Below are 26,596 nucleotides of genomic sequence, written 5' to 3' on the forward strand. Positions count from 1 at the left end.
TACACAGCTGAAGTAATTATAATGCATACTGCATAATTACAAGCTTGCTAAACCACAGAAGTGTGGTAAAACTTCAGCCATGAATTTTCATCTGCCTGACCTGCTGCTACATGACATTTGCACCATTCCAAAGCACTGAGCGTCGGCCAGCAACAACATGCAATCAGCCCATATGCACAAGCAAAGGTCCTCAGTCGCCTACACACACACACGCGCACACACACACAGGCCACTCTCTGATCATATCAACACTGTGCTTGGAGTGATGTTTTGCAGCAGCTGTTGAGAAGGTGCTGGGCATACATCTTCAGTTTGACTGCATTTACTCGTTGTGGATTCAGATTTCATTTACTCACTGTAGCTCTGCACCAGCACCCATTAAAGAAAAAGCAGATTATGTGTGACCTCACACTCCGCCATGTTTGGCCACAGGCTCCCCGTGTGCCAGGGGGCTCGTTTGGGGGAAAAGAAAAAGAGCCAATGAATGGGATTTGTGCTAGATGGAATAATATGCTGTGAAAGTCCATTAGGGACTAGGCTAATGAAATTGAAACAGCTTGGTGATCAAATTAGAATCTGTTCGGCACATATTTAATTTAATGTGCTGCTGAATTCGAGCACTTTCTATTTGGTCGCCGCAGAATGAAACCAGTGCACAATAAATCAAGCGCGGACATGATTCATCCTACGTTCTCTCTCTTCTGATATGAACAACTTTCTAATGTCTGTATTTGCACAAAGCCAACTCGCTTTTTCTGAAACAAAACAGGCTGACGCATTTAAGAGAAAATCAGTGGGGAAAAAAACACAGTACCAGTGTGCCACACACACACACACACACACACACACACACACACACACACACACACACACACAAAAATCACATAGAGACTTTATCTTTGACCTTTCAGAGCGATTTTCCATAGAGAATACCTTCAGTCACAATCACATGCATCGCTGCGGCTGCTTGGTAAAGAGTCATGGGTGAAATTATTTGAATAGACACACAAAAGATTTCAGCTTGTTTGAAGAGCCGCCCTCTGTATTTTGCACGCTCACCCTGTCATGTCTGAGGTAATATGCAAAGCAAAACCATGCGGGGAGATGGAGAACAGGAGAAGGGAAAAAAGAATAAAAAAAAACCTCAGAGAGTCGCTATTTCAGATAGCTGATCATCATCCCAATTAACAAAACCAATGGTAATTATTGGAGCAAGAAATCCAAATTCAGAATAAGGGGGAAGCCGTGCCACAGACAGTCTTTCTAATAAAACGGGATGGGCAGAGCTGCTCTCCAGCCTTGTGTGTTGAAGCCACGAACACGTCTTTGAGCGTCGAGCAAAGCTTGGACCACAGTTCATTGAGAGAGAGAAAAAAAAGAGACAGACGCAGAGATGGAGAAAGAGAGAGCCCCAGCTTCTCATCCATCTGTTTATATACACATACTATTCTGGGCATGCACTTCCAGGCACAAACAGACGGGCTGATGAATTTAAACACACAAATGTGCGCGCGTGAACACACACACACACATTTTTTGTCACAGCCCTTGTTTGTTCAATGTTGTCTCTGCACGCTGCATTAAAATTAGAAGCGCTATCACCCACGTGCCCGGGAACAGGTGTTAAAATGCTAATGCTAATGGCTGGCATCTACAGTAGACAGTGTTCTGATCCCTCGCTGGCTATGTCAGGTCTAGATTGCGGAGGGCGTAGTGAAGTAAAAGAGGGGAGGGGTGCTTGTTCCCCAATCACAGGAGATGATGAGGCAGAAAAAAGGGCCTCCTCTGTTCTCCGCCAAGAGGGGAGGGGGTGGGGGTGGGGGTAAGTGCCAACAACGGTGCCAGAGCTAGTTGGATCGTCCTGAAACACGCTGGCAGCACAGGGGTAGGTGGTCTGTTGCCAAGGGTAACCTTCCTGGGATCAAGACTCTACCCTCCACCTTGTCTGCCGAGGTATCAGAGATGAAGGTAGAGGGAAAGAAATGAAAAAGAGAGAGAGAGAAGAGTTATACAGGAGAGGCTATGAGGTGAGGTGGAGAGAGAGAGAGAGAGAGAGCTGCAGAAAAATGATTAACTGAGAATCGAGTGTATTAGGCACCCCAGTTCCAACCACTCTTTTTCTTCTTTCCATTCCTCTCTGTCTTTAATAGTCTACTGAAGAGGAGATTCATTTTATTTTGATTTGAGATTCATTTAGTTTAAAATCCACCAAGACCCTCTCTGATAATATCAATTTGTGGGTCCCTCCCTCCCACCAAGCACTGAAGACCCTGCTTTTGTGCTGTTTAAATTCACACCATTTGCAGTGTAATTGCTTCCAACTTGGGAAGATTATGATTTGGTAAGAAGATAAAGTTGCTCTAAACACAGTTAGAATGGAGATGTGTTAGTGGGGCTCATGATATTTGTGAAAAACAAAACCTGCCTGAGCAACATTATCGGATGTTTATGTCACTGCCAGCATAATTACTCAAGTACTGTCCTAAGCACATGCTCGAGGTATTTGTACTTTCTTTGAGCATTTCCATTTCAGGGTATTTTATACTTCTTTGCATAAAAACATATAATACACTTAAAAATATAGTGCATTATTAACGATAAAACCAGTTAACCTTTTGGGCTCTTGACCCTTTCTAAAAAAAAATATCAGCTCAGGGTGCAAACAGGTCAAATGGTCTAATATTTCACAAAAAAGATGAGAGAAAAGTCCAAAAAATGAATGCAAAGTCATGTAGCAGAACATTTTCTTTCTTTCTGCCCCATTAATCATATCATGACCCCCCCCCCAAGATTTCCTTCAGTAAGGAACCCTGGACTAAGCTCCACCCCAACCAGGCACAACAGTAAAATGCTACTTATGCACTGATGCATTACTATAAGTAATCTGACAATGCCACACGATGTAATAATCTATCAGGTACATTTTTTTGCAGCACCAGTACTTTTTCTTTACTGTGCTGTAACCTCGGGCAGACATTTGCCTTCTATGAGCTATGGATCTACATATGGAAGATTACCTGAATGGCATAATGCAGCAGCGGAGGCAAAACTCTCCTGTGGCGATGGCTCAGACGCCACACTGGGCAACATATGCCATCTCTGTGTGCGTGGCTGTCATGTCAGCTTGATACTGGTCAACAGTCCAAGTCTCACTTTGCATTTATTCATTTCCAATTCATAACCACGTTCGGTGCATTAGAGCTGTGCTAAATCAACCAGAACCGCACCAAACTCCTCGGAATGCATAAAAAGATGATGAGCTCTGATGACTGATTAAAGACGCTTTTGAAGCAACTGTTTGACTGATTGTTAGGCTATACCCCACATTACGGAGCAATACTGCATTGAAGTTATCAGCAGGGCATGAATACAGGGTTGCACAAATGAGATAAGATGATTGTTTTCAGGAAGAAAATTTGGGAGTGGGCTACACCAGGGTTTTTTTGAGATAAGTCAAGCTATCAGACCCCACGCTGCTAAACAGCTTGTGGTATCTCAGCAGCTGTCTGAACGTGTCACTGCCGTTTAGAGCTGCTTTCATGTATGTTTCTGAGGTAATATGGACAAAGGGCACAGGGGAGAAAGAAAGACAGCGAGAGCGAACAAACAAAAGAAGTCGTGTTCGAGAGTGGAAAACATGAAGACAGGGAAAGGGGAGCACTGAAATGGAGACACGAATAGCCGGCACCTAAAATGGCTGAATAAACAGGAGGAAATCTAGGTCGGTCTGTCTCTCCCACTTCAAGGAACGTTGAGGCGAGTGCCCTACTTCTTGAATGCTTTGGACACTTTCAGGGCATGCTGTCGTCAAATTGAGTCTCCCCTATACTTCTGGATATGTTTTAACCATGAGGCCTGTCTGGAACAGATGACAAACTATTTTTTATGAACCACAAAATAATAGTAAATTTGCATTCCCGTCTACTTACATCCTCCCCGTATGCTCGTCCTTCCTTGTCAATTATTCCATAATTATTTTTTTCCTCGCTATTTCGAAAAGGCATTATTTTTCATTAAATTAATTGGCCCAAAAGTAATAAAGCGCCAGTCATTTTTAAAGGCAATTTTCTTTTCCATAATATGAAACTGCTAAAAGATAACTGCATATCAAAGGCTCAGCAGATAACGCTCATTGCTGCTCTCCTCTCTCACAATTAACAAGGCTGCCTGCAGAGAGCAGGCATGAAATCTAGGCGATTGGAATGCAAGGAGATGCCAATGTAATTCTGAGAAACGCCATTAATGTTAATCAGGGGCTTCAAATGATTGACTATGCTGATGCCTTCTTGCATGTTGGGAGCCTTGCATGCATGCTGATGCGCGTTGCCTGTTGTAAGCATGTCAGAGTGCACGATCAAAGGAGCTGATGCCTTTATCATGGTGCTTTTATCTGGCTTTAAGTGGTTTTAATTGCACGGATGGCGAGTGTGCGGTGGTTGCTGGAAAATGCAGCGGCAAACGTGAGTGATGCGATGCCAAATTCAGCGTGCACATGCATGCAACTCCCCGCACTGTAACAGTGTGAATGTGTCAGAGATATATAGTTAGATATCTTGGCACGTATATATCTTTATCTTTTCTGTTCAGAGATAACAACATCCAGTTTTGCAGAGGGCAGGGAATAGAGAGCTTGAGAAAGTGACAAATATATTGTCTATCTTGTGAGACAGTGGGAGGTTGTTTTTAAATGTCACAGTGACTCTCAAGGTCTGTCCCAGGTCGGCCCGTGTCGCGGCTCCGGAACAAGACTGCAGGAGACTCAGTGCTGCGTCGCACAGACACAGAGACACGCACGAACGCGAGCCCACGTAATCAGCATCTGCCACCTTGACTGCTCAAAAGCCTCCAGAAGCACTGGCTTCCTACTGAAGGCTGTCTCTGGAAAAGGTGGGGATGAGCACACGCAAGCTGAGATGTCAATTTCGATGTGTGTGGCAGAAGATGAAGTCAGAGGAACAGGCTACCCTGATCTGGAATAGATTTCCATTTAAATACAAAGTCACGTTTCCTTGAGGCCTTCCTTTAAGCGTGCCTTCACAGTTGGGCCAATGATTGCTTTATTTTTGAAGACTAAGCCGCCGAAAAATGAGACAAAGAGCGGTGCAGCCTGACAAAAACACATATAACTGCAGAGCTTTTCAAAGGCAATTTTCCCTTCGCTAATGTCGAGCGAGCAAGCTGTACTCCAAAGGAATTAGGGGAGATAGAAAGATTGTTCATGCATGGACTCTGGTGTGTATAATCTCAATCAAAAGCCAAAAAACAAACGGGTGACGAATAGTTCAGCTGACTGGTCTGGCTCTCCCTTAAGACCTAAACAATCTTCAACCGAGTGAAAGGAGGGGAGATGAGAATGAAAACAACACCTCCTGCTGCTCCCCTCTCCATCTGTTTTCACCACAGTACAGCAAACATTACTCTACACACTCTTTTCTTTTCCCCACCTAGCTCAACCTGCCCCACCACCAAAACTGCCCAGCCGGCCCCATCTTCTTCTTCTTCTTCTTCTTCTTCTTCTTCTTCTTCTTCTTCTTCTTCTTCTTCTTCTTCTTCTTCTTCTTCTTATTCTTCTTTCACCAGAGCTTTATAGAACGTCTGTGCTGCCTCCTTCCCTCTGCCAGATGCTGCACAAGTGACTGGCCAAAGAAGTATTCAGATGTTTTATTGAAGTAAAAGTAGCAATGCTGCATTGTAGAATGCTCTGTACTAAAAGCTCGAAACCCCCCATAACAAAAAATAAATAAATAAAGTGGCAAAAGTACTCATTATGTAGAGTGGCATCTTTCACATCATACCACTGGATTCTAACTGTGGATGCATTTATGTGTAAGCATCACATTAATGTTGCAGCTGCAAATGGTGGAGCTAATTGTAACGACTTTAAATACTGTTGGGTAGCTTAATCTATTAATTTATCAGTCGATCATTTAGTGTTGATAATTTGAATTTTAAAAGTGACTTGTAACTAACAGTGTCAGATTAATGCAGTGCAGTGAAATGGAACAGTATTTGCCTTTGAACTGTAGCGCAGCAGAAGTATACCCTCAATACAGCGCCTTATGTACATGTACTTAGTTACTTCCCCCACTGGTGGGTGTCTGTCATTTCGGGCTTGCTGTCAGGTGAGTTTATCTGTCATAGAAGGCGTCCTTACACCACCGGCCCTGAGGGGAGATTAGATACACTGCACTGACTCTCTCTCCATATCTCCAGCCCTTGTCTGTTGCTCTCTCTCCCTGTCAACATTCCCCCTCTCTCTTGCCGTCACTGTCTCTGTCCTCCGTCTCTCTATCTCTCCCTTCCCTCCCTCTATATTTGCCAGCGTGCGCTCCGCTGAGCCAGGCCTGTGAACAGGTTACAGTAGTCGAGAGGGGAGGTCCACCAGGATCAGCCATGCGAGGCACAGATGGGCCTCCTTGTCCATTCAGCAGGACTGTTGACACAGATGCATGATGTATTTCAATCTCTCCTTTCCGCTGTCGTTGACAGCTAAGCTAGTGACATAATATCAGATAATGCCTTGTAAAATATCAAAAATGCACAGCTGTCACTTTGAAAATCAGTCATTCTTCCGTCCTCTGGTAGGTTTTGGTGCAGATTTCTGCACAACATTTAGAAAATTCAACCAGATCGCTGTCAAAAGGATTCCTCTGCATCAGCCTGACTAATGAATGGCCATTCAGGAAATTTAAAACTTGGTGAAAAACTTACATTGTAGGCACTTAGACAATAATTACACGAATGGAAAAACCCCACAGAATCCATACAGTCTGTGTACAAGAAGCTCAAATAAACGGAAGCCAAAACGAGGTTTAATCTCATCCCTGCCAGCACTGCAGAAGACATTTTTCATAGTGAATTTTATAATTAGAGCGTTATCCAACTTGTGCCATCCCCCAAGTGGCAGCACTGGCACACAAGAGGAGAGGGCCCCTTAGAGGCTTTTCCGAGCAAAAGGCATATGTAATGAGTCATGAGGTCCTGCTTCGCTCCAAATGACATTAATTGCTGTCCAGGCAGAAGCTTGCTGGAAAATGGCCAACACATGCACAGGTTAGGGCAATTCAACGCTGGGTACACTGCAAAAGCAGCCACATTTTTTAAAATGTGTGCAATTGCGTCATGTGCATGTCAAGAGTGGTCATTTATCAAAGAATATGTGAGTCTTGTCAGGCAGAGGAAAGATATGATGAATTCTGCATTTTCAAGTGCGTCTGTGCAGTGAATGAGCTGGTTAATCATGAGAGGAGGAAGTTACGTCTCTCTTTCTCGTCTTTGGCCGGCATGGCATGTTCAAGGAAGATGTGAATAAATTAACAATAATGTGGGAACAATGAATTAACCATGTGCCTTCAACCTTCAAACCAACTTAATCAAAGGGGTCTTGTGAAATTCATAGGGGGAAGGGAGGGCAGGCTGGGTGGGTCAAGAGAGCTGTGCTCTCACCCATGTCCATCGTCTTAACATCTGTCACCTTTGTGCTGACTCATACCGTCATGGCCATAGGCTCAGATCTTCCAGAGGGCAGGTCAGAGGGGGCAAGGACAGATTTTACACAACTTCCACTGACTATATTTACTCGATGAGGCCCTGCTGTTCCCCTTTTCTGCATACGCTACATCAAAAATCATACATCACCCTAACCTAACAGGAAAATCTGACCTTTGTTCTGTGCTGATATATATTTTTTTTAGTAATACTCCATTTTACGGGTTGTGTAATTTCCTAAAGGGGCACTCCGGTGATTTATTATTGCACTTCCATAAAGTTGGGAGACTCACAAGAGACAGATTAAAATAGGAGTGGTTAAAATCGATGCAGCAGAGGCTGAGATATGGTGACAGTATGTCCCATACATACTCAAGCTCCCAAACCACTCCATCCATCATTTCCTATATATAAACATATACATATACATATAATGCTGACTGTTGATTTGGACTGCTTTGCAACAGCATAATTTCAAATCTTGAAACTGACAGAGATCCACCTAAAGTCAGGTAAGATTTCATGTGCAAAACATTATCCCCACCATTTGTTGAATTTTATGCTTGCCTGAATGTTAAAACTGTGCAGATGGACACACTTTTACAGATTTGCAAGATCCGCTGACCTGCTGTGGCCTGACTTTGGTTCACAAGCTTAAACTACCAAATCACACGACTATAACTGAAGGTTATAGCTGAAAACTGTCCATCTTCCTGTTAATTACGATAAAAATACACAGTACTTTGAAAGAGTCTTTTAAAGAATTTGCAGTTAAATTTCACTTTTCTTTCTAATTAGTAGCCTGTGAAATAAAGCAAACCAAAGAGATTCCTTTGAGATGGTTCCAGTGCAGGCACTGCAGAGTTAAACAGCAGAAAATTTCAGGTGAACACTCCAACAGAAAATAATGACCAGAATGCAGTGAGGATCACGTATTGATGAGACATGTTTAAAATATGGGAGTAGACTCTTCCCTCCATTTTCCTTTGAATTAACCCCTGATTCCTACCCATGAGCCCTTGCCAAAACTGTGAGCCAGCTTCACACACATGCATGCACATCTCAGAGTGACACAGAGTCTGTCATCGGGATAAAAAGGTCAGAACCTTATTGGTCGACTTGGGCGCCCAATCAGACTGGATTGTATCGGGGACCGTGGCCTCTTCGGAGCCAGATTTGACCTGACAGGAAATGTGCTGTGTCGGTGCGTGCCTATGTGTGTGTATGTGCTGGAGCACAGAAGGAGTGCTTTGCAGAACTGGAGCTCACACTAAAAATAGAAAATATGCCTTTTTTTTTTTCTTTTCCACAATAGAGAGACAGAGGAAATGGTCGAGGGCAATAGAGGGGAAGAACAAGAGATGGGGAGATGGAAGACTTGGCTGTCATGTCCTTGGCCATTTGCCCCGCTGCCTGCCCAGAACGTTTGAGGATCAATAAAACTCTGAGATACACTCTATAACCTTCAGTGAGCCAGTGCTTATAATAATTCTATGTAAGAGCCATCCAGTAGGAAATATCTTTTATCCCTATAGATTGGTTTTCTGATGATCCCAGCTTCATAAAAAAGTGATATAGTCCTTTTTGTCTCCTTGTCAATAGAGCTTTGTCATGGTGAGAGTCAATAATAGGAGGATTAAATAAATATAAACTCGCACTCGGTAAAATGCACAGGTACTCACTTTCACATTCTCACTCCATCTGTGAAGGAGCTCTGCACTCAAATTTGATCCCCCCCCTATTTCTTTATCAGCGAGAGGGGGGGAAAAACAACTTCTTGCTTAATCCTCCATGAATACATTTGCAGTGTGTACATATGTGTATGACCGTGTGTGTTTGTGAGGGAGCCGATCTGCCACACCGCTGCTGATATTGAAGGCAGAAGATTTTTTTTTTTTTTTGGCTTCTTTTCGCTAGATTTATTTTCTAATGTTGACGTTTATCACTTGAGCAGGCCCACAATTCATCATCCTCCCCTTCTTGTCGATAATCCAAAAAGGAGTCAATTTGCTAAAATGTGAATCTTTTTTTTTCAATTTTTTTTTTTTATTAATTTGGCTTTAGTTGGCCCTCCCTCTCACTCCATCTCTGTCTTCCTATCTGCCTCTTTGTCCTGTGGCGGTTCAGGTGAGAGACGGCAGAGGAGCTGTAGCGGTAACGTCGAGCCTTGCGGGAGGATTTAGGAGTGTCTTTGGAGCTGAGATGGCACCTAGCCTCATGTGTGAGATACACCTCAATCGATTGCAAATCCCTCTGATCTCTCATTAGGTGCTCGTCACAAGCTGTCCCGCTCATCACTCAAGCTCACATAGCATCGCGTCTTGGGGCTGGGTAAATAGAGGAAATTATAGAACGCTGCTGACTGAAGTGAGGCGCTTTGATCTCAGAAAACATCTGTCTCCATCTACAAAAAGTGCAGCTACTTAAAGACTGAGTTATGTGCATTTAGGGCCAGTGTCGGGCAGCGCTGCCTCTCCCAATGACTGAACATACTGATCCAGGAAAATCCCACTGAGATGGTTTTCAAAGGCTCTACTTGTTTGCTTTCCTACGAGGTGTTGGATGGGAAGGGTTATGCCAAGTGCATGCAGTCAGGGAGGAGACTGATGTAGGATGTGTTAGCTTGGAGCAGGGGCTGCAGGTTCTAGAAAGTGGTGAGAAGAAGGGCAGAAAGCCAAGGTCCTGATGTCACTTCCTGTCTATCAGCTGTTCTAACTCAGTGAGCTTTAGAGGTGCTAGTATATGTGGGTTTTGTTACCTTTGGACAGAGGCAGGCTGGCTCCTTCCACCTGTTTCCAGTGTAAGCAAAGTTAACCGACTGCAGCCATATATTTACTGTACAGACATGAGGCTAAGCTCTATGTTCTCATGTAACTCTCAGCAGGAAAGTGAATAAGAATATTTTTCAAATATGCCACATGATTTCCTTAAACAATGATTAATTAGTTAGCATATGAAAAATACAGCTGCCATGAACATTTTCCAGCATCTGTTTCTCTCATATCCACATTATCCACTGATGCTCTCTTCTAAAGTCATTTTTCCAACATTTTTTAGTTACACTCTTGTTCACGTCTGCTCTTTATTTGCCTCCAAAGTGTCAAAGTGCATAGTAGTTAAATAGTTTGATGGCCATATTCTGTCCACACCTCTGTGAGCATAACCTTTCCCTCTACCAGGAACTTTAGAGGAGACTGCAGCTGAATTCAAACAGACTGACCGGCCGGCTACCAGCGCCCGATCTAGCCTTTAGTCTGAAAACAATGGTGCTGTGGCACTGTAGCAGAAAAAGAAAGAAAGAGAGAGCGAGATAAGAAGGAGTGAGAGATAAGAGGGAGAAAGCTGGTAGCAAGTGATGTGGGGAGAGCAGCGGAGGGAGGGGCGGCGTCAGAGTGAGACAGAAAGGCAACACATAATTTGGAATTCACAGCCAATATGCTGAGACCTATCTGAGCCAAGTTTGTCTCTGATCCTGCTCTGAATTATAAAAAACCCACATCTCTCTATCCCTCTCCCCAACTCCTTCCCTCCCGCCTCTTCCCATTCTTTTCCCCCCTCTCTTTTTCATTTAGCCTCTTGTATTTGTTCTACTTTTGGATGTACACGATGCTCTACTCTGTGTCTCTTTCATCTCCTCCTTCTGTCTCTTCATCACTGTGAGAATGGGATTCATGTCCTACCATGAAGCTGTGAAAACACGAGCATCCCCCAGAGGGGTGGTTGTCAGAGAGCGAAGTCAGGAGAGGGAGGCACACTGTTTGTTGTTTCTTATTGAATTTTTCATCTTAATCCATGAAATATACATCGCTGAGGCCAGAGCTGAGGCCACGGACCACACCAGTACATTGTAATAATGTTGCTCTGTTTGTCCAGCTTGAGCGGTTATTACTTGCTCTCGCTCTCATGGAAGGTGTGTGTGTGTGTGGGGGGGGTTATGCATGTGTGTGAGTTTTATGTGTGTCAGAGGATCTGCTGCACATAAACTCTTCCCCCTAAAGTGCCTCTGGATGACATGGATGACTGACAGGCTACATCCCAGAAGAGCCCTCGTCTCATGTTTGGAGTGTCAGCGCCAGTGTACCGTGGTGTAAGCATTTGTTGAAGGAGCTTGTGAAAGCACGTGTGTGTGTGTGTGTGTGTGTGTGTTTGTACGTATATGTACATGGCCTTAGCGGAGAGTGAGAGAATAAGTGAGAGTGAGCGTGTGGGTGGGGGCATACGGACACCAAAGAGGAAGAAACAAAGACTCTGAGGGCTTGTGTTACATATGTTTTTGTGTATCCATGCATGCGCTGCTTGAGAAAATACGAGATGCAAAAAGGCTTTCGGTGTAATGTGCATTTAAGTGTGTCTGGGCATGTGTTTGCTGTGTTTTCAGCTAAAGCGAAGGTGCCTGTTGAAGTTATCAATTATTAATGACAAGCGCCACACTCTCAACCTCCGCCCCTGATTATTCTGTGTCAACTCACAAACAATACTTTACCAGAGACACTCACTTTTTTCTGTAATATTCAATATTCTTTTTCTGGGGATTTCCTGGTGGTTACTGGGTGACTGAAGTGATCTTTTCAAAAAAAAAAAATTACATAAAATAAAATCATCTTCTCCTTTGGTCATATGTTGGTGTGTGTTTTTCTCCCTTTTTTCCTTCATTCGTATCTTTTTTAATTGTGATAAGGATATTCTGTATGTTTCAAAAAAAGCAAGAAAATATGTACCCCCCACCAAAAAAAATAAATAAAATAAAAAAATCCTAGAACACTATACAATATCAGCTGAGGGGGGTCCTGCATTATTAGCTAATCTGGCTGTATCTTTCAATGGGACAGTGTTTCAGAATCTTGTTTTAAGGCTGTTAGTTTAATCAATTGCATGTTCACATGATGCAATCCTCAATCACACAGTGTTATTAAAACATCAGCTCACAAACATGGTGACACAGACAAAACCTGAGGACAAGTATCATATAATAGTCATCTAATGAAGTGGATCGGGTGGAGGCCAGATGTGACTGATCAAGCTTCTTTGTCGGTGTCATTATGAAATTCAGTGTTTCCATAATTAGCTCCATTAATTTACTTACTTCGGGCCACCAACTCAGGTTTTAGTGCCCCAACTATCTCAAGCCTCATTTTAGCTTCCATAAAATTAATTCCAATTTTTTATAGCAGACATTTTGACTGGTTATTGTAGGAAAAACACAGGTGTTACTAATAACATGAATGATGACAGTGATCCATCCAAGAGTCTCAATAAGCCATGACAGTGCAACCATGAGCATCGAGAGAGTAAAAGCTGGAGTGGTGCATCCCTAACAGGAGGATTGCTTGATTCTCGTACTGTATAGTGTCTGTTAACTGTATATAACAGAAACTGGTTTGGTTGTTGGGAGTGAGATGTCGAGCAGCAAACTCTTTGCCCTGAGGCGCCCAAACAGGTTGATCCAGCCATGCCATACAAATATTTGGAACCACTGATTTAGAGCAATAGATTCTAGTTTTAAATGGTTCCAAATTTGCATTAAAGTTGCATTAAATCACACACCAGGTCTGTGACGTCTATGAAAAACATCTCGATTGTCAAGCTCAAATCAAGCTTAAACCACAAACATTCCAAACACAACCTTAGACTCTCAAATAAAGCCAAACACGGATGATCCTTTATGATTATATTGTCCTTCACAGCTTCTCATGCGAGTACCTACTGTAGCATGTAAAGGTTAACCTCACACACTGGTGCACCATCTGGTAGCTAGCATGTCAGTTAAGCTCAGCTCGCTGTAAAGAGTCATTATGTCAACAGTGTGAGCCCAAAGCAAGATACAGTGCCAATAATCTGGTACTACCATACATATTGACCTCATAAGAAGCAACCTCTGCTAGTGCCAATTGTACTCTGATTATAACATTTAGCTGCTCATTAGTTTAAATAACAGTTGGAAGGTATCTGTCATATTACATGGAAAGTCTGAGAAATAAAGCAGTGGAGACAAATTCTGTTCAGCTTCAGAGAAACACTTATTTATCAACAAAGTTACGATAATGCTGACTGCATATGCTGCAAGCAACTGCAAAAATAGCTGCAAGGTATGTTTTCCACGCTCTTTATTTCTGTGGGGGGAATCAAATGTGGGAGGTAAGGAAATACAAATAAGAAGCTGTAATGTTATCAGAGGCCATGCGCCACAACCACGATAATATCTATCTCTCCCCGCCGAGGTGGGGTAACTTGATAGAAGCAATACATTGCTGGCCATATACGCGCTGATGCACACAGGTACACATCAAACATCTTATATTAGGTCTGTCAAAGGGAGAGGGGGAGAGAGGGAGGGAGGGAGGGAGACGGGGAGACAGACAATGTTAGACATAAACACATACAGACAGAGAAGAAGCTGATGGATGGATGGGGAAAGACGGGAATGAATGAAGAGCTGAATGAATTATGCATCTGCACTCCTGCATTAATTCATTGAAATATACATGTAATAGTGAATGTGTGCATGTAACCGGTGTGAGGGTGAAAATGGATGCAGCATGGTCCGTGCAATACAGCATTTACCGTCCACAGCCATTCATCTCATTCCACAACTTGTGTCTGAGTGTCTGCACTAGGGTTTTCAATTACCCAGCAACCACGAATTAGCATGAGGGGGAAACTCAAGAGGGTAATGGAATTCCGCATGCCATCGCTCCATTAGACAACGCCTGTCAATGTATGTTTTTAAGAGAGGGCGAAGACTTAAAATATCTCCAGGGATGGAGATCAGATGGAAAAGCGTTGCTATTATAACCAAACAAGTGGCTTTTACTTGGGTGCTGAACACAGGCACATACCATAAGAATTCAAATATTAACGTGATTTCTGGGTGATGCTGAAAGCTTTTTAACGCCTCTCTAACATAACTTTAAATTCAAGTTAAATAATCCCTGTTAAGCCTGGAATGGTAAAAGCAAACAACCAGACATTACAACAAGAAAGGTTTATAGTTCAAATAAAAGCAGCTCAGTTTTTAAGAGCTTAAATGTCACATTTATCCATAAAGTGGCAAGTGGAGGTGTCATCGTAATGACTCCGCATGAGTGCGGCATATTTTTAAGTTACCTGCTACAGAGACGCAGAGTCTTTATCTTGTCAAGTGTCTTGCTGTGATTTGCTCCTTTAATTGGAAACCAAAAGAGCTGCCAGACATGAAACTTGATGATTGAACTTCTCAGTTTAGGTTTCTCCTGACTCCAACTTGTCACCTACGACGTCTCCACAGAAGCGAGCTCATCTGGGCTCGCTGGAGCCATGCTGGACTGGGCTTCAACTCCCTCTGCTCGCAAAACTCTGCTATGGTGTTCAAACAACATGAAAGAGAAAAGATTGGGTCTTTCTGGTGGCTGAGGCACGTCTCTGTCTTTCCCGTCTCTCACTTCCACGACCGTTCTGAGTCTCACTCCTTAGACGACAGCTTTCAAGTACGGGATGCATGTTGGCTGATGTACAGATGAGCTGCAGGCGTAATATCTTTTATTAACCTTCAGATCTTCCCAGCCACTTGTGAAATTGATTATAACCTGGTCACAAGGTTGTGTCTTGAGAGAAGCAGGAGGTGCTGACTTTCCTTTTAAAACAAGACAATAATTTGATATACAATGAAGTATTCTATTCTATTGTAGCTTGGAAACTTCAGCCTTCAATAAAATGGACTATCATCAGCACATTTATCATTTTAACTAAACTGTCTTTAAAGCAGTGCAGCTTCTTTAAGCTTGCCTCGCTAATTGTCTCTCTGTTTCTTGTAATGGCAAACTAGAATTACTGCTTCACAGCTGTATGCCTCCACCATGCAGTCAGAAGTTGAGGTCACAGCGACCCTGACACTTGACCTCTGACCACAAAAATTAAATCACTTCATCCTTGAATCCAAGTAAATGTTGGTGTTAAATTTGAAGAAATTCCCTCAAGGTGTTCCTGAGATACCATGAAGGAGACTAACATGCATCCATACGGATGGAGGGACAACCGGAAAACATAATGCCTCTGGCCACGGCTGTCACAGGCGTGGAGGCATAAAAAAGGGAGTTTTTCTGCCTAAATGATGTAGGGGAAATGAGATTCTGAAGGATTTCTGTATGTGTGTGTGTGTGTGTGTGTGTGTGTGTGTGTGTGTGTGTGAGAGTGTGTGAGTGTGTTGGGTAATCTTCACCTGCAGTCATGTGCAGTCCCTGGTGAGAGACTGTGTGAGTCATGACCGGCACATCTAGCCCACGGCTTAGAGTCTTTCTGTCATGGATTTAAGCTTATACACACACACACACACACACACACACACACACACACACACACACACACACACACACACACACACACACACACACACACACACACTTTCACATGTACATATCCCACATACACACACCGTCACATTACTACTAACCACTGCGATATTGTCACAAGCCCCCTTTTGACTCATCTAACACTAAAAAGTCGTCCGTTACACAAGGACAGGATTCAGATGATCTTACGCAACATGAAACACAGGATGTGACCCGACAAGGGTCCTCGAGTGTTTCACACCCCGCATGGCGACCCAGAAACCAAATAAAGTCGCTCACAAAAACACCAGCAACGGCGAAACGCCACGCTCACCTCTGCAAATTACCCTAAATTGCCCCTCAGATTTCAAACCAAGCATGCAGTTGTTCTTAGCAGTTAGAATGTAAACACTACAATCAGCATTTTAATTCATGATTGCCAAACAAGCCGTAAGCTAATCACAGAGAGGAGGGAGAGGAGGAGATAATGGAGAAAGCAGAAGAGAGAGGGAGGCTAAGCGAGTCGGTGATTAGGTGTTGCCTCAAAATGTCTGCTTTTCCTCGGCGCTCTGGGCTCTGCATGTTTAAGAGAATGCCTTTGTTTTTTCGGTCACAGTAAACTGCGAGCATGAGATACTTAAGTTGAAGTCAAGGCCAGTCAAAGACGTTCATGTTCCCTGTGTGAAGTTTTATTAAACAGAACTTACGAGTCTCTGCATGCTATGGAGGTCATTGTCCTTTTTGTTGACTCTCTGTCATATATTCAGCTATCAAAGCTGATGTGGCGTGCTTAATGCATCTTGACTTTAGTGTGCTGATTCTCAAATGGTGACCTAATAATTGCAAAGGCTAAGGTAATGGCCCTGGGCCCGATAGGACCTTTGGTTAGACATATATCCGGAATGGACGGGCATAACACCTTTAACCTTTTCTTCAAGATTCATTACTAAAAGCAAAACGCTGACAGCGAAGACCTGATGCCTGCCATCAGGAGCTGGTATCCACTGACATTTCAGTGAAGTCTGGAATACCTGATAATTTAAAAGCATTTCGAGCACACATAAAACTTGCAGAGACAGCAAAGTTGTTTTAGCTGCAAATTAGACATGCCCATATTGTGGTAACCCTCCAAGAGATCCAATATTCCCGTAACTACAGAGACCAACAAGGACTAATGTGGAGCAAAATGATACTGTGTTATCCAGACAACAACAACACGAGCAGTGGTTTATTTTCCTGAAGTTGTAACCATATCCACCATGTCTCAGCTATATATTCACTCAAGGTTTAATTAATTATTCACTGTTCACCTGCGGCAAAAACTCAAGCTTTCTTCATTTGGTTTCTGTTCAATAGCAGTGTAATTGTGGGAAAAAGGGAGCCTTGGAGTGCCGTGCTTTTTGCCAAGTATTTTCTAGTTTAAGGGCACAATCGCTGTTAATATTAAATGAAACCCACATTGTTTGTGCATCCTTGGCTGTCAATAAATCATTTGAAATATTAGCAGTGCAGTGTTACCCACACAGCAGAAAAAAGTCTTCAGAACATGCTGCTTCTCTAAATGAATTGGCGAAATCTCCAGTTGCTTTTTTCTATTAATAAATTCATTAGCGCCATGAGACTGAAGGAATGAAGACATTTGCCACCCAACGACTCACAGCCAAATTATAAGACATACCCTGCTTGGCTAGCTATGCTGTGAAACGTAAAAAGCAGAATTTAAAATGCATCCCCTCTCCTTCCTTTAGGGGTTCCTGCAATTACTGAGTCGGTTAGGGGCGCAGGGAGGCGTTTCCCCACATCGCCCTCACAAGCTACTGCACATCTTTACCACTTCCTCTCGATCCGTGCCAATCCGCTTCCGCTTTCACCTATGCACACACATGCAAACGCTCGCACACATTCACTTTATCTGCGTAAAGGCTGCTCCAAACTGCTTGTTGTTGGCCCTCATCTTTGCAGAGCAGATGGCTGCTTTTCTGCACCACATGGCCAGCACTCAGGAGATGAGGGGAGCTCTTTAAGAAGGAAAAGACTTTCAATCTGCTTTAGCAACTGTAGCTCCTCCTCATCATCGCATCTTTTTTCGCATGGCGTCAGCAGCAACCCCCCCCTTCCCAACCACCACCACCACCGCCTCTACATATCTCCATCGCGCTGGCTTCACACTGTGCATTCATCTAGCCGCTGTTGATGATTATGTAAATGCTTAATGCTTATGTAAACGAGTCAAACACAAGGTCACGAAGTGAGATTATTAAGATGCTGCAGGGATGCACAGTTGACCGGCCAAGACTTCCAACTTGCAGCCCCCCCCTCCCCGATTTCTACCATGTAACTCCAACATGTGGGAACACACTGCATATGTATGGAGAGCTGCATTCATTATTCATGCTGGGAGTCAGTTCGAACGGTGGAGAAGTAGGGTTATTCTAGAAGAGGATGGTGAGCAGAGACTCGGAGTAGGGGAGTAAGTTATCTCTTTTTTTCTTTTATGGATTTGCACCGTTTGTATAATTCAGTTTGAGGACGATGGGCTGAATTTGGCCTGAAGACTGCAATAAGCAAACCTTGAGGAATGACTCAAAGGGTTGTTTGTGGTCATCATCTTGTCAAGCTATAAATGTGGTTGTAATGCTCGAAAGAAGGGTGATATGGCAAAAAAAGAAGTACAGATAAATTTATTGTAATTTATAGGTGCTAAAATGGTGAAGAAGCAGTTCATAATTAGCTTGAACCAGATGTTTAGCCTCAATCTCATTAAATAAATGACTTCAGTGGAGCGAATGTGGTATCAAGCTGTTAAAAAATACTGGATTCTGAATAAGCAACATGAGTACTTACGATGTGGAGCATGATGTAGTCGCCCAGACGCGGGGCGCTGTCGATGCGGACGAGGATGCCATCTTTGATGGTAGTGCTAAAGCCCACTGCCAGCCGGTCTGTCCGTGTGCTTGGCCTCTCGTTATTGGGCCACGTGTATGTGATCAGACCCCCTCCTTTACCAAAGATATATGTGGTGCCAGCTGTGGAGACACAAGGAGTAAAAAACAGAAGCAATTAGATTTGTTCGAGGAGAAACAGAGGCAGATAAAAAGAGACTGGGTGAAATCCAATTCTGTGATGCACAAACATACTGTAACTAGACACTCGGGAGCAAAGTGTCGTCACCAACAAGACACTTTTCTGCCAAAACCGGATCTTCCTCCATTAGGAGCTAAATCTACTGTTATACCTTTACAGATGCCCTGCCACTGCTACAATGTAATTGTGTTGAGTTCTATTTTAGGTTTTTAATGGTATTCAGTCAACACCACCTTTTGGGTACAAGTCAGCAGCTCCCCTGGTGCCATCTATGACCTATGCAGCTCTTAAATATAGCACCTTTCCAGGGAATAACAGCCATATGACCAGAACCGGATAAGTCTCCCAATCCTCATGTATTATATATGAGACCTGCAACCAAAGAACAAAGGCTGGCACAAGAAAGGAGAGAAGTAGGGGAAAAATCGAAGAACCTTCGTCCGGTTTAATTTGACAAATGCAGTGCAGAGAAAAGGGCCTCAGTATGAGTGGGAGAGAGGCTCACCAGAATGAAATTTTTTGTTATTACATCAGCCACTATGCAGATTTGTGTCAGATTTGAGGCTCTGATTGGATCAAGCTTGGCCCTGAGCCCCAAAATCTCTGAAAGTTGTTTGTGGATTTCCTTCGCTTTTTCTCGTCACATGGAGCGGGAAAAAAGGAGAAAAGTTTCCTTGTTTGGTTGCAGGGTTGCATTCAATTCCAACTTCTGAATATTCCCTAAGGTGCGTCAGAATTAAAGCACTGAATCCCTGAGCCGCTTAGCCATCTTGTCCACATTTAGGCTAAGATAATCAAGACATCAAAGGCATTATAGACCTACAGCAGATAGACTTGTGTGTGAATCAATATGGGAGACGAAACAGACTCCTGTGGCCTGAGGATGATGGAAAGCATTTGGCCCACCTCAGAGGCTGACGGGGCACTGGTAATGAAGTCTCTGAGTTCTTGCATCAGTGTATTTTTTTTTTCTGCATCCATCCTCCCTCTGCATCCTTTTCTCACCCCCCCCAACTTTTCCATTCACTTCCTCTCCAAGTCACCTGAACATCTGTTTGGCCTTGTGATGGGTGCCCAGCTGTCTCACTGTTTCCCCTATGAAGCGGCCAACAATCTGCTCTGTGGTACACAATACCCCGGGGACTGCAAGAACATATGGATGAGAGGGAGCAGGGAGAGGGAGAGACTATCGACCAGATGAGTGTCTCTATTTGCCTTCAGGCGCACAAACAGGTCTGCAATTCACACCTCATGTGCCAGCAATGCAAACCACCAACTAAGGTCGTCGATGTGACATGAAAAATATCGAAACAAGTGAAGCATCCTAAGACTCAAACAACTGCTTCTCCTCTTGTAACTAATAACTGTACATGGCTGGTTTAACACAGATGCCTCCCTTTGAGATTTCTTTTTTTTTTTTCCTGAAGAGAAACAATAAAATTTCCGTGTGGCTCAAAATGACGTTGCAACAGCCGAGGCTGACGTTTGCATCATGTATCACCTGCCTCAAATAGCTACATTTCCTCTATGGCATCGGGTCTGGCTGAAAACGAGGCCCTGATGCCATGAAGACAGCAGATAGCAGCCTGCAGCCAGGTTGCACCGGATCTGGCCCTGCTGTCTCGTTGCCTCAAAGTTTCTTCGTGCCAAAAGAGTTCTGGCAGACTTGGGATCAGTTTTCCCCGGCAAACGAGCAAACTTCGCCTATCTCATCTAACACACACTCTTTTTTTCTGGAGGGGATGACGATGATGAGCAGCAAAGATACAAGCACCCCGGGGAGCCAATTATCACATTGAGGAGATTTGCTTAGTGTTTCAAGAAGACAATGTTCGGCATGAAACACACACAGGCAGCCACACGCACACCGACTAATGCAGACACACACACACACAGGCAGCCTGACGGAGGCACAAATGCACATCGTGATGCTCAAGTATAAAAAGTGTGCAAACACGTGCGCATGCACACAAACACTCGAAACACGATGCATTCTCACATACAATCACACAAGTGGGTGATTATCTGCACAAGTACAGAGAGGAGAAAGAACCCGAGATCGCCGAAATGTAGCACATTTCCCTAACAACCTGCTGGGGCCAGACTGCACCGGCTGGATCTCCACGCAGAGAGTGGAAGTCCGCTGCTTATCAGTTCATGCATTCATTGTGTGCAAAACCATCAAGTCAGGAATCATTTCTGATACTCATCTGAAGATTCCAAGATGAAAAAGTACTGTACGGGCGGTTAGCCACTGTGAGGAAATGCAGAATTGTGGCAGCCAGGCAAAACTCCCAAGGTCAAGAGTTTCATCGGAGTAATTTCACTACAGAGCAAAAGGGCCTTTCCACTTAACTGTGGATTTAAGGGGCACCAATATTACTGAATTTCAGCGATTTTGCAAGGAGACTAATTAGATGAAAGTGAGGGTAAGCAATGGCATATCTTAACTTTTCTAGCATATTTTAGCATGCATACTCTCAATTACTTCAACTAACACCTCCTTGGGCATTACCTGGCCCAAAAACCGTTAATAAACAATAGTCCTTTCAAGGTTTTTTTTTTTTTTACCCAGTATTAAAAATGAGCTACACTTAAAGCACAATGCAAAAACGAAGGAAAAGGCCAGAGCTTTTCTTCATTTAAATAAAATAAATCAACACGTGGCCATTGCTTTAACTGTTCTGCAGCAGTGTGTTTGCTACATTAGCTAGAAGATCTGACATTAGTGCTTTGGCAAAAACCTTTTAAAATGTGCATGTAATTAAAAGTGCCACAAAAGAAGACGTCATTCATTGGAAAATGACTTTCATTAACAAGACAACCATTAAAGAAAAAGGATCTCTGACAAAGTGATGGGCTTGAGCACCTTTTTCCCCGTCAACAAAAGACTTTGATGCAACCTCTAGGATGTTGATCCAGTCAAACGCATTAAAGCAATGAGGTAAAGGAGGTCCAATTTGTTATGTGCTTTTTGGAAAATGGCTCTCTTCAAATTTGGAGGTTGTCTAATCATTCTTGTGCCACTTTCTTTTGTAATTACTACCAACATTTCATCTGTTTATTGCAGTTGTTGCTCGCACTCTTTCAGAAACAGCTTAGTGCCATCGCTGCTAACAAGTTTGAAATGTTATGCTAGAAAAGAGCAAAGATGAAGCATCCAACATACAGCACATGCCTTTCACAGCCATGACGCCCTGGTGAAAAGCCAACTGCAGGGAAAATATCATCAAAGGAATCAAATCTACAAACAGATTATTGCACAAGATGTTATTTTGGTGGATCAGAGGGGACTTTCATCTACATCTTTGAATAATGCAATCTTGCCATGCCCAGTGGGTATTGGAGAGAGGCCATTTGAAATCTAATAGTAGCATATGGGTGCTCCATTGATTTGTGAGTGAGGGGATGTGAGATAGGCAACCCTCTGAAAGAAATAATGACCCAACGCTGATTTTATTTGATAATTCTTTGATAGTTAACAATGTAGAAAATAAAATGAAATACCTCCACATGCGCACGGTGTTAGTTTTGAAGTAAAGGCACTGCACTGATGCATTACTCTCCCGTGTTCCTGTGATTCATTGCATCTGTAGTGTGTCTCCGTTTAGAGACAAACTGTAGATGAGAGACTAGGTCAAAGCCTTGGCCTCTATTTCGCAGGGGTCCCCTGAGGCGTGGGAGTGCAGACAGAAGGTCAGGACACCTGTCTGCAGAACAGAGCTATGTCCTGTCCTTCAGGCTCCACACATGACATTAACCAAGTAGAGAAAAGGAAAAAAAAGAAAATGAGGAGGATACAGTATTTTCATGCAGAGTCAGAAATGACCGAAGGTCACCAGCTTCCATACACCTGGCCAGCGGGGAAAATCTCAGTGAAGCAACCCAGATCGCCTATCAAACCACTGCTCCTACTCAGTCTAGAGTGATTAAAAAACATACACAAAAACATTTTACATACATTATTTACAGGGCATATTTGCACGCTCTCCTCCCTCTCTATCATCCACATGCACATTTAAATTCTAACAAAGCAACAATGCTATGCATAAAAGAGCAAAAAGAGCAGAGCAGCTGCCACAGCACACGTCTGTTATAAGCTGGTAATTGGTTGCATTCAGACCTCACATCATGCTGGGATAAAACCCTCTCTTTGGAGGCAGCTGGTAGAGGACCTACAGTAAAAGACTAGTACTGTCTGTCCAACTGCACAGGCTGCAGGGAGGTGGTGGTCAAGAGTTTTATTTTTTTTAAGTTGGATGGGGTGGTGTTTGTGTCTGTGTGCATGTATGGGCAGCGGCACAGGAAAAGGTGCCGCTGCCAGCTACCCACGAGGCACAGAACTGCGGTGGGTAAATGCTCTAAACTGTTTGTGTACATATGCATGCGCACGCACACACACACACACAAATACTCAGTCACCTGCATAGACATCATGCATGAGTCTAAATTTGTGCACACACACCCACAAGCACACACACTTCCTCTCCTTTCTCCTTGGTGTGTGTTGTTTATGTGCTTTTATGTCCTTCCCCTTGTTATCTCTTGGGCTTTCTGCAGCGCTGGCGCCCCAGGGGATGGAAAAAGAAGACAAACACGGTTTGATGTGGTCGAATTTTCTGCCATCGGAGAATGAGGAAAAGAAAGAAGAGCCGTGAAAAAAAAAAATCCTGAAAGTGAGATGCAAAATGTAATTGCCTCCTCAATCACGTTCAAAAGAACTCTATCATCACAATGCCTTCCCCTGCCGTGTGCTTCATACATGGGGAATTATTAGGCTTGCTGTCCTTCACACAACTACAATAAGGAATCATTGGCAGAGGAATCGAATTGTGAGATACTGAGCTGGGTAATCACCAGGATTTATCTCCATTTTACAACCTCTTATCATTTCATAATTCATATTTCCAACTGTTGCCTCTCCCCGCTGGGATAGAGTAAGGGACAAGACCGATGATTGAACACTCCCTCTCTCTCACTCTATCCTCAATCAGCTGCCAGAGGCAAGTTTAGAGCAAATGGCTAAAATACTATTGATGCATGCGTGTGTGCACGTGAGCTATTGGACTAATGTATATCTGTGGAGTGTACACGTGCGCGTATGCATGTCTCTGCACTGTCACCGCCCATGGTGGCCATGTGTCCCGTGTCTCACCAGCAACACTGAACAGAATGCAGAACATGATTGATGAAGGGCAGTGTTTTGTGAAGAATGGCTATGTAAAGAAAACAGCCAGCCTTGAATGATTTACACTGTCTGTTTCCCCGTTATAATAGGTTGTAGCGTTATCACACTATATGGATTCACGCGCCAAAAACCAGGGGTAATAGAAGTGGCAGGAAAACGGTGGAAAACAAAGACGGAATGGACAGAGCGTACAGAGTGAGAAGTGGAAGAATTCTGCAGGCAGTCAGACCTGTATTATGATATATGCACAGTAAATTACATGTGGGATTCAGCCACATTTGTTTATGATTTCTGTGCAAGATTTGCCCAAAAATTGCCATTTTAAATAATAACATTTTCAGCCAATTTCATATGTATGTTATTTTTTGTGTCAGGTATGACAGCTGCAAAGAAACTTTTATGTGTAAACATAAAAGAAACTCTGACAAGCAGATAACACAGCACAGCTTAGAAAGTTATTTCCCAGTTGACACAGCACATACAGAGGATTGTATGGATTACTCTACGTTGTATAACATTTTGTCAGAGTCATATTCTAACTTTATGAGCCGGAGCCCACGAGCAAATGCAACAAAGCGAGGAAGAGACTCAGGCAGCTTCTGCTGGAAGCAAAGCAGCACCAGTAGCCAGGATGATAAAGTCAGAGCTGTTGGGCAGCAGCTCCACTCGCTGGGATTGAGCAGTCAAATACTCCAGTGGTTGTATTTGTGCTACGGTTGCCCAACAATGCCAAGAGAAGCTAAGGCCTCTCTGCTGCAGTGAGATTTAGTGCTGACAGTTTTTGTTGGAGTCGGTTGTTGGTGGCAGTGCAGAGGGAGCGCAGGTGACAGGAAGCAATCAGTGTCGACAGGGAGCTCAAGAACATACTGTGCTGATGCGCGGGGCTGCAAACAATAATTCATTTCATTGTCGGTTAACAAGTCATCAAATTTGAGAAGTTGGCACCAGTGGATGTTTTGCTTTTTTGCTTGAAAAATGAAACAACTTCATTAACTGCCAGTTAATTCTGTCGATCAACCCACTGATTAATCGACTGTTTCAGCTGTAACGGAATAACCTACTGAACACTCAGCTGCTAATGAGCCACACATATCTTAAACGAATGCAGTTTAATACAGCAGCTGTGTAATAAATCCTATCTTCGTGACGGTTATATTCCACTTTTGTTGCTTTAAAGAAGTGTTGATTCAACTTTACGGAGGCTGTAGTTTGTGCTGCTGCTGAATTGTTACAAACCACATTGATGTCAGTGAGGATAGAGGATTTTAACAGAAAAATGTTCTTATTCGACTTATTCGCCGATGTCAGACCATTGTGTCTCCTTGCAACAAATTTTGTTTTTAGAAAGCAGAATCTTTCAACATTTCTGCTTGAGAAACTCAGCTCTCTGCAAGTTAAACACGACTGACAGAATAACTCCCCATTTGAATGAATATGGTATATACATACAGTATTCTTCCATTAAAATGAAAGGTTTTAATATTTCATCTGTCGTTCACATTTACAAAACTGGCCTTGCAGCCGTGCTGTATCGTATGTATTGTACACCCTGTTTTAATTTATTCTGATTAACTGCACCTCAGCTCAGGTTGACAGTGGGCAGACTGGGAATTATGTGAGGTCACCCAGTGCTCACTGGGAGGCCAGATTTGACCCATGCAGGTTTCTATGGATTATACCTAAACACCAATGCTCCATAAAATAACAGAAAATGCTGCTAGCATAATTAACGAGCCAGCTGTTAAAGGATTACTGTATGTCTTCCACAACAGCTAATTCTTCCCTTTAACTTGAAATTAATGTGGCCTGTATGTAATTGGATTGTGCTCAATAACACTTCCACTAACTTCCGACGACGTAACACACGGTGAGATGGCTCAATCAAAAATTTCTCATCTTTGTTGTCACCCTTCATTGGCGGGGGACATACTTGATATATTTCCATGATGAACAGCTTGATTTACCATCTGTATCATGTTGCTGAGGCAGAGGTGGGGAGATGTGGAGAGCGGTGGAGGAGTCACTTTTTGCGGGAGGAAGAAGGACAGACATGGAGAATAGAGACACACAGATGGAGAGAGAGTCAAGTGGCAGAGTTGTGAGCATGAAATGTTCACCCACACCCCCAGAGGCACTGAGTCCTTACTCATAAGCATGTCAAACCATCCCCAGATCGCTACAGAAGGACAGGAAGTTCGACTCACAGACACCCATTAATGAAGCAGTCATGTATCCTCACTTCAGCTTCATGTAACACTGCAAAGGCGCAAATGTGAGTACACAGAAGTGAAAATACCCACACAGACACACGCAGACTTGAACAGCATAAGGTGAGCCATAACAACTCTCCCCTCATTACAGCAAAACTCGGATAGCAAGTCTAACCCCTCCCTCTGTCTCCCCTCCTGCTGCATTACTGACACTCTTCTCTGTTGTAGCGGCAAGCGGACAGAGAGGAAGGGCTTTAAATGATTTTTTTCTCGGCTCTCTGGAGATGTCAGCTCCTATTCTCTCTAGTTGGAAAAGGAAGGGG

At 43.4% G+C, this 26,596-nt stretch overlaps 1 protein-coding gene across 9 annotated transcripts in view; it reads right to left on the bottom strand.

The window, feature by feature from the left end:
• Positions 1 to 26,596, bottom strand: part of nrxn3b (neurexin 3b) — a 200,449-nt gene that overhangs the window by 49,861 nt on the left and 123,992 nt on the right. For all 9 annotated transcript variants that reach the window (XM_070987081.1, XM_070987080.1, XM_070987079.1 and 6 more), the window contains one exon: positions 18,636 to 18,817. In XM_070987081.1, coding sequence (XP_070843182.1) covers positions 18,636 to 18,817 — 182 coding nt within the window. The remainder of the gene's footprint in view (positions 1 to 18,635; positions 18,818 to 26,596) is intronic.

The sequence above is a fragment of the Chaetodon trifascialis genome, chromosome 19 (assembly GCF_039877785.1).
Source record: "Chaetodon trifascialis isolate fChaTrf1 chromosome 19, fChaTrf1.hap1, whole genome shotgun sequence".
Lineage (NCBI taxonomy): Eukaryota > Metazoa > Chordata > Actinopteri > Chaetodontiformes > Chaetodontidae > Chaetodon > Chaetodon trifascialis.